The 8,640-nt window shown below is 41.7% G+C and overlaps 1 protein-coding gene across 1 annotated transcript; it reads left to right on the forward strand.

The window, feature by feature from the left end:
• Nucleotides 1-234: 234 nt before the first annotated feature.
• c5h9orf85 (chromosome 5 C9orf85 homolog) lies at nucleotides 235-8,025 on the forward strand. The gene is made up of 4 exons (XM_078251629.1): nucleotides 235-478; nucleotides 935-1,041; nucleotides 2,437-2,550; nucleotides 7,613-8,025. The coding sequence occupies exons 1-4, from the start codon at nucleotides 377-379 to the stop codon at nucleotides 7,869-7,871; spliced, it is 582 nt and encodes a 193-aa protein (XP_078107755.1). The 5' UTR covers nucleotides 235-376; the 3' UTR covers nucleotides 7,872-8,025.
• The last annotated feature ends 615 nt before the right edge of the window (nucleotides 8,026-8,640 follow it).

Raw genomic sequence — 8,640 nt, forward strand, 5'->3', positions numbered from 1 at the left:
GTGAACTTTTATGGGCGGTCCCTGTCGACGCCGCAGAGTGGTTTTGATTGACGTTCAGGAGACCCAATGGGAGATTACTATTGCGAGGCACAGTCCAATCAGTACTCGCGATGTCAAAATATTCTGCATGTAAACCAGCGTTAGGAATTGTTTCTAACAAATTATTTCAACAAAATGTGTTTTTGATTAATTTTAACCAAAAAATAAGCGTCTCTTTTTTTAAGTACTTTTGAGAAAAATTGGAAGGTTCGTCTGTTTCCATGGTTTTGACTTGACCTCAGTGACGTTTTGTGACGCGCTCGTACTTCTTCCGGGTTAGTGCTCTCTCTGCTCTGCGGCATGTGTTTACATGTGTAACTGAAAATTGGAAAATAAGATGAGTTCTCAGAAAGGTAATGTATCTCGGTCGCGAGGCCAGAAGCATCAAAACAGCTTTGCCTTCAAACCTGACAAGTACGGAGCGACTGTCCAAGTGAAGGTGTGTGAACCTAGAAGTCTCGTTAACGTGTCGTGTGCAACGTTAAGCTAGCCTGCATAATGTTCAATACTGACCTCAACTAAAGACACTTTTGAAGTGTGTGTGTGTGTGTGTGTGTGTGTGTGTGTGTGTGTGTGTGTGTGTGTGTGTGTGTGTGTGTGTGTGTGTGTGTGTGTGTCTCTCTCTCTCTCTCTCTCTCTCTCTCTGTCTGTCTGTGATACAGGTAACAATGCGTTCTTGTGTATGGACAAGCCTGTATTTACCTTCTGTCTGTTAGCAGCCATCCTGAAACGATATTGTTTTAACACTGTTTAGAAAATGGTTAAATAAAGATTTGTTTTGTTCAAGCAATTGGCTTTTTCTGCTTCCATCTTTGTTGTCAACGATGATGCATTTCCTTTACAACTTCATTATACCAATTCCACTTTGTCTCTGCTTATGTGATCTGAATTACAGAAGGCAAAATCAAAGATACATGATGGACTCTGTCAACATTGTAAAGGTGTTCTTGAGTGGAAAGTGAAGTACAACAAATACAAGACACTGACACAGCCAAAAAAATGGTGAGTACACTTTTAGATACTGCAGAACTGCACCTGCTCGGTTACAGTAAATGCCAAAAGTATAATCTGGATTATCAGTGTATTCAGTGTGTGTGTGTGTGTGTGTGTGTATATATATATATATATATATGTGTGTGTGTGTATATATTAGGGCTGTCAAACGATTAACATTATTTAATCGCAATTAATCGCTGAATTTCTATAGTTAATTGCGATTAATCACATATTTTATCACATGATTATTTAGCATTTCAGAACAGTTTTTAAGTCCATATTAACAATGGAAAGCCGTTCTTACCAGTGGATCTTGATTGGGAATCAAATGAATGCAAAGAAAGTTCCTTTATGAACTTGATTTTAAGATTTGTAATTATTTATTTACTGTAAACAAAAGAAAAATGTGTGAATCTGTCATTATTGCCCCATTCCTCCAAGTACCTAACTAAAAAACAAAAAATCCCTATCCTTACCAGAGTCAATATAGTGTTTAGTAACTCCTAAATAATGTTGACGTCCAGTGATCACCGGTTAATGAGACAGCGTTTGCAGCACCTTGCAGCTGTTCCAGTTTAGCGGCTTTCTCCGTGTCGTACAGGCTGTGTGTCCGTGAAAACTACTGTCCCCCTCGACGGCAATGAGACGGGTCAGAACATGCCAACCGTAGTACGTCTTTAAGACCCGAGTCCTCTACGATGCTGACAGGTCTGCAGTTAGTTGCCACACGTTTCGCAAGAGCTGTAGTCATTTTCTGGGATTTGGTTTCATCCACAGGTCGGCAAGTAGTACTCTAGCATGCTAGCTGGTAGCATCACGTTAACTGTACTACTATGCTTAGCTCCGTAGGTGGTAGCTCAAGCTTGACTTGCTTCGGTGATATTTTAATTCAGCTTTACACAACGTGCATATGGCTTTAGACTTGTCTACGAGGCGTCCGGGAGTTTTGGAAGATAAAAAGCTCCATTCAGAGTTGTGTTGCTGCTGTCTTTCTCCATCATGCCTGCAGCCTGCAGCAGCAGGATGTGTTACGAAGAAGTGGCAGCTTGATGGTAAGTAACGGTGCTGCAAAGGGTCAAAATAGTAGCCTGATAGGCACGATGCGAAGCCCAGTGAAGTGTAAAATAAATTAATAAATGCCGACAGGAGATTAAAAAACATGAATCGCATCGGCCCCTAATCGCATCGTGATTAACGCGTTTAACGCTGACAGCCCTTATATATATATATATATATATGTGTATGTGTGTGTGTGTGTGTATATGTATGTTTATATATATATATGAATATGAATTAAGCCGAGTTATTGCACAGCAAATACATTGTTGTCCAAAGAATCAATATAATATTGTATTGTGATAAAACTTGTGATTTAAACCCCCATAAATGTTTTTTTTTCAGTGTCAAGTGTTCTCAGAAGACGGTGAAGGATGCGTATCACATCATCTGTAAGCCCTGTTCTCTTCAGCTGGAGATCTGCTGCAAGTGTGGGAAGAAAGAGGACATCGTTATTCCGTGAGTGTGTGTGTGTGCGCGAGTGTGTGTTTGTCTCTGTGTGTGTGTCTCTCTGTGTGTGTATGTGTTTGTCTCTGTGTGTGTGTGTGTGCGTGTGTGTTTGTCTCTGTCTCTGTGTGTGTATGTGTGTTTGTCTCTGTGTGTGTATGTGTTTGTCTCTGTGTGTATGTGTGTGTGTGTGTGTGTTTGTGTGTGTGTGTGTGTGTGTGCGTGTGTGTGTGTGTGTGTGTGTGTGTGTGTCTCTGTGTGTGTGTGTGTGTGTCTGTGTGTGTGTGTGTGTGTGTGTGTGTGTGTGTGTGTCTCTGTGTGTGTATGTGTGTTTGTCTCTGTGTGTGTGTGTGTGTTTGTCTCTGTGTGTATGTGTTTGTCTCTGTGTGTATGTGTTTGTGTGTGTGTGTGTGTGTATCTTGTGTTTACCAGAGATGTGCTCATAAGTTTCTCTGAAATAAATCATTCAGCATGAAAAAACAATGACTAATCGGCAGAAGAAATCTAATTAGACTAAAACACCCGATTATTTTAATATTATTAGTGGAGCCAATGTTGTGTTTTCACTGCCCTCAAAAAGAAGCCATTCCTATCACACATCTTCACATTTTATATAAAAATTGTGGTCCACATGTCTTTTTTAATCTGGAGGCAGGATAAAATGTTGTCTTTTATGACGTCAACTTTGAGTTCTTTTCATCACCGTGAAGCACATTCAGTCCATTCTACTCCAAGTCTGCCATCTTGTGGACAATGAGATGCATTACAACCGATTTTTGGAAACTACTCAACTCATTGTAGCTTCAGTCTTTACCTCTCTAATTGAATGCCCTTTACACAAAATGGTTTCATCCAACGTTGAGGCGTCTGTTTATTCCCAGGTGTCATGACGATGGTTACATGATGACATTCAAAACGATGCCGGAGAGAGTTTCCCTTTGCTCTTGAAAGAAGGGCTGTAACGATTTCAATCAGGAGAGACTTAAGACTTTAAGAGTGAAATAAGTTGAATGGACATGTTGCATGATAGGTGGATATGTTAGAGACTCCATCGCAGTGTTACATTATAAGGGGTAAAGAGGCCGTGGGTATATAGTAGGGGTGGTACGGTTCGGTTCCTATCACGGTTTTAGGGTCACGGTTTTCGGTTCTGTACGGTTCTTATTATTTCTTTTAATCTTTAACTCCAGAAATATACTTCAGCATATGATATATAGCTAAAATTAGCATATTGAATGCATGTTGCACAATACATGCACACAGTGGCAGTTCTATCTATTGTTTTATTTCCGTAACATGATAGGTAACATGAAATCCAAAATGTTCCCACACACCAGACTATATACAGTCATGTGAACAAATTAGGACACCCATGCTAAAGTTGACTAAAAAGAGGAATAAAAAAATCATCTTTTGGAAATTGATCTTAATGCCTTAATTAAAAAGATTTGGAAAAATCCAACCTTTAAGGACACCAATTTTCTTTGTGAATGAATAATGTATCGTAAATAAATAAATGTTCTTCCTTAAAATACAGGGGGCATAAATAAGCACACCCCTATGTTAAATCCCCATAGAGGCAGGCAGACTTTTATTTTGAAAGGCCAGTTATTTCATGGATCCAGGATACTATGCATCCTGATAAAGTTCTTGGGCCCTCATTATCATCAGCATACTCATCACTCATCACATACTCACCATATCTCACATCATCACATACCCTTCACCATACCTAGAGATTAACATGGTTTTATCTCAGTTAGTCTAATAGCTGGTTTGATTTGCATTGAGAGATGATTTCATGGAAAGTACCCCATGCCAATCTCTAGGTATGGTGAAGGGTGATGATGATGTGGGGGTATGGTGAAGGGTATATGATGATGTGGGGGTATGGTGAAGGGTATATGATGATGTGGGGGTATGGTGAAGGGTATATGATGATGTGGGGGTATGGTGAAGGGTGATGATGATGTGGGGGTATAGTGAAGGGTGATGATGATGTGGGGGTATAGTGAAGGGTACATGATGATGTGGGGGTATGGTGAAGGGTATGTGATGATGTGGGGGTATGGTGAAGGGTATGTTATGATGTGGGGGTATGGTGAAGGGTATGTGATGATGGGGGGGTATGGTGAAGGGTATGTGATGATGTGGGGGTATGGTGAAGGGTGATGATGATGTGGGGGTATGGTGAAGGGTATGAGATGATGTGTGGGTATGGTGAAGGGTATGTGATGATGTGGGGGTATGGTGAAGGGTATGTGATGATGTGGGGGTATGGTGAAGGGTATGTGATGATGTGGGGGTATGGTGAAGGGTATGTGATGATGTGGGGGGTATGGTGAAGGGTATGTGATGATGTGGGGGTATGGTGAAGGGTATGTGATGATGTGGGGGTATGGTGAAGGGTGATGATGATGTGGGGGTATGGTGAAGGGTATGTGATGATGTGGGGGTATGGTGAAGGGTATGTGATGATGTGGGGGTATGGTGAAGGGTATGTGATGATGTGGGGGTATGGTGAAGGGTATGTGATGATGTGGGGGTATGGTGAAGGGTGATGATGATGTGGGGGTATGGTGAAGGGTATGTGATGATGTGGGGGTATGGTGAAGGGTATGTGATGATGTGGGGGTATTTTAATTCCAAAGGCCAAGGGAACTGTATCAGGATGAGAACCGGAGGTTAATGGTGGAGGAGGGTCGCATCGATTTGGCCTGAAATGACAACTGACTGCAGCTAAGAGTAGAACAGGGTCCTGTCAGCCCAGACAAAAACATAGCAACAGGTTTTTTTTAAACTGAAGCGGGTGCATTGAACACCCTGCACTCTGCCTTTTTATTAAGGCTGCACAATATGTCGTTTTTTCATCCCCATCGCAATATCAACTGGCACAATAGACACATCGCAAAAGGCTGCGACATATCGCGTAAGACACTCAAAGAAAATGGCGTTATTTGAAAGAAAATATCAGTAGAAAACTGCACTTTATAATGTAACTGTCATTCTTTTATTAGTGGTGCCTTTTATATTCAATTCCATGTTCAATTTGTTCAATTAAAGAATGTTGGAAGGTCTTTATATTTGTTTTTCAACAAGCAATATTTAGTATTTTAGCAGAATACTGAAAGCAGCAGAAATGCTGAACTGAGTACACTTTATCTGTTTATCTCAAGTAGTATCGTTATCGCGATATTCAACAACGTTATTGCATATCGCATATTTTCCTCATCTCGTACAGCCCTACTTTTTATTACCATGGGTTTACAGACATGTCTCTGCTGATTGGGCATCACCTGTGACACACCCACCAAACGAGAGAAAACCGACTCGTTGGAGATGAGCTGCGCCTCGCCTGTAAAGTGGACGAGAGCAGGCGGCAGCAGCCGGGGGCGGTGACAAAAATCTGTGGTCAAGTTTCCTGCAGCCTTCAGGCTGAACAGGAAGTCACAGAAACACTGTGGTCCGATTCTGATTTAATAAAATGTTTAATCAGACCCATATATCAGCTCCTACACAGTCTCCAGTTGTTTTAATTATGACAGAGTAGCTGTCACAATGCTCTACATGTGATCTGTTGCTGATTTACACTGTAGATGATCCGTAATCTGAACAGATTTAGTCTCTCTGACTTCGTAACGTAACTATCAGCCACACAACATGTAGTTTGTACAGAATAAGCCTTTAAATCAGACAAATAGCAGTTAAAATCCCTCCAATTCAAAATAAAAGAGAGTTTATATAAAACATCATCATGTTGAGTCGATTCTGAACCAATCAGCTGTCAGATCAGCTGAGAGGCCGGCGTTTCCCAGCATGCCCTGGGTCCGCCTGGGTCTTGCAGCTGGTGAAAAGCAGCTGCGCTGCCTGCGTCTCAAACCTGCGGCCGCCTTGATCTCGTGAGGTCATCGTTGCCCACGTATCATGACGTCAGAGCGAGTCGGGATCAAGTCGGACACAAATCTAACCGGCATGCATTGGGCGGTGAACGATTCTGGGCAGACCTGTCTCATCTCGAACGAGCCTATTATAACTCAAAGCCGTTTCACACCGTTCCACGGGAACGTGTCATTCAACCAGGAAACCGTAGCAACACGGCGCACACCGTTTTGAGATTGAACGTACCCCTGATTTAAAGTTTGAATGCAACAACGCGATAGCTCACAGAGATTGTGGCAAAATCTGCTTTGTTTAACAGAAAGAGAAAGATTGTAAGATTCTGGAGGAACACAACTTCCTTAATTTTGACAATTTTAGAGGTTTTTTTTTTCAAATCTGTGCACAGTGTACAAAATGGCTTGGCTCCCACCTGTTTACATGATTTTGTCTATCTCCGCTCTGTAAGATCCGCCAGAACAGCCTCCATACATATCTGCATATCATATCTCGACACAACATGAGACTTTGCTCCAAGTGTCACCAGGGGCTCTACACATGAACTCCAGCGTTGAGAACACTGTTTGTGTACCCAGAGTTTACTAAAAAAGGTTTTGAACAACTCACCGTAACTCTCGTTGTTTCCGGCCGCTACCATCTCGGCAGACAAAACGAGTCGATATCAAAACAAGTAGCCACAGATTTAGGATATCCCTTGGTCACCGGTGTAGTTAAGGTGTAGAGCCCCTGGAGATACTTGGAGCAAAGGCTCATGTTGTGTCGAGCCTTCTTAGTGGTTTATAAATAGATATTTTGAGGCTAGCATAGTAGCGCCCCTAGCACTCCCATTCAGAAGACCATTTGACCGAAAAACTAAAATACGGTACATCTTAAAAGTGGCGATTCCGTCCTAAATATGCTTTTAAACTAAAGTCTGACTCGGGTACGTTCACAAAAAGAGCCTAGGTTGCATTTTGGCGAGAGTTACGCTTTAAAATGAATTGGACTTTTAAGGCGAGCAAACTGCCTGTATGTGTGAACATAGCTTTATCTCTCACATCCGTTTTTCTTTTTTTGATATATAGCATAATTATATAATTTTGTCATTCATTTTGTTAGGGGAAACACTGTAATCGCTATTAAAATACCATTAATTGCACGGCCCTAGATGACATTTAGTTTCTCTCTCACTGTGCAGAGTCAACTCACAAGAGGACAAGACAGAGGAGGAAGAAGAAGATGGTGACCAGAAAAAGAAAGAACGAAGGAAGAAGAACTTGGATGACTTGGACAGTGATTATGATGATGATGATGATGACTTAAGCGACCTCGGAGATGATGATGATGATGATGATGATAATAAGGGAGAGAGTATTGACAGGGACTCAGAACCAAAGAAGACTAAGAATAAGTCAGATGTGCTTCCAGATGTGTCCAGAGTCAACATAACGGACTGAAGGCAGTGAGAGGGTCCTTGTTGTTCCACTTTTTTTAACATGTATACTAAACAAGTTTTCTACTCAAAGTACAGTATCAGGTTTGAGATGTAACTATATGTACATTAAGTTATGCAAATGAATAAATGTTGCTGGTTTTGATGCAGAACCTGGATTATGAGTTCATGTCAACTATGTCTCTCACCTTCCGCTCTCTGTGTGTTGCCAGTTTTTAAAATCCCGCCACTACGAGAAACAACAACAGACTTTGATCAAGCGAGCTACACGCTGAAAATAGCAAGTTTTAAAATCAAATGTGGACCGTGCTACAAGTCAGGCCTGCTTGGTTCTTTCAGGGAATGATTGTAAAGATGTAATAAGAATATGTTTAGGGCATTTCCTCTCTAACTGGGATGTTTTGGGACAGATTGGTGGGATTGCTGTGGACGAAGTACACACGGAGATACACTGGTAAGAGGAAATTAGGTTTAACCATGTATCCAATGGCCGGCGGGGTCAGCCCAATGTTCCCACAGGCCTATGTTCCTAGCCTGACAAGCCTAAGGAACTCACCATTGGCAGGGCTCAATCCGAGGGGCAGGATAAACGGTTGTCTTTCAAATTCCCTCTGCACTCATAGCCAACCAGAGCAACGCTAGTTGATAGGTTAAACTTTTGCCGTATCCGGTCGGCAAAACTCCGAACACATCTTCCTTTTTTAAGAATGACTTCAGGGCCGTTCTTTGTTCTTTTCTCAAAGAAAAACTTAACTCCAAGTCTTCCAGAAGAC

The sequence above is a fragment of the Sander vitreus genome, chromosome 5 (assembly GCF_031162955.1).
Source record: "Sander vitreus isolate 19-12246 chromosome 5, sanVit1, whole genome shotgun sequence".
Taxonomy (NCBI): Eukaryota; Metazoa; Chordata; class Actinopteri; order Perciformes; family Percidae; genus Sander; species Sander vitreus.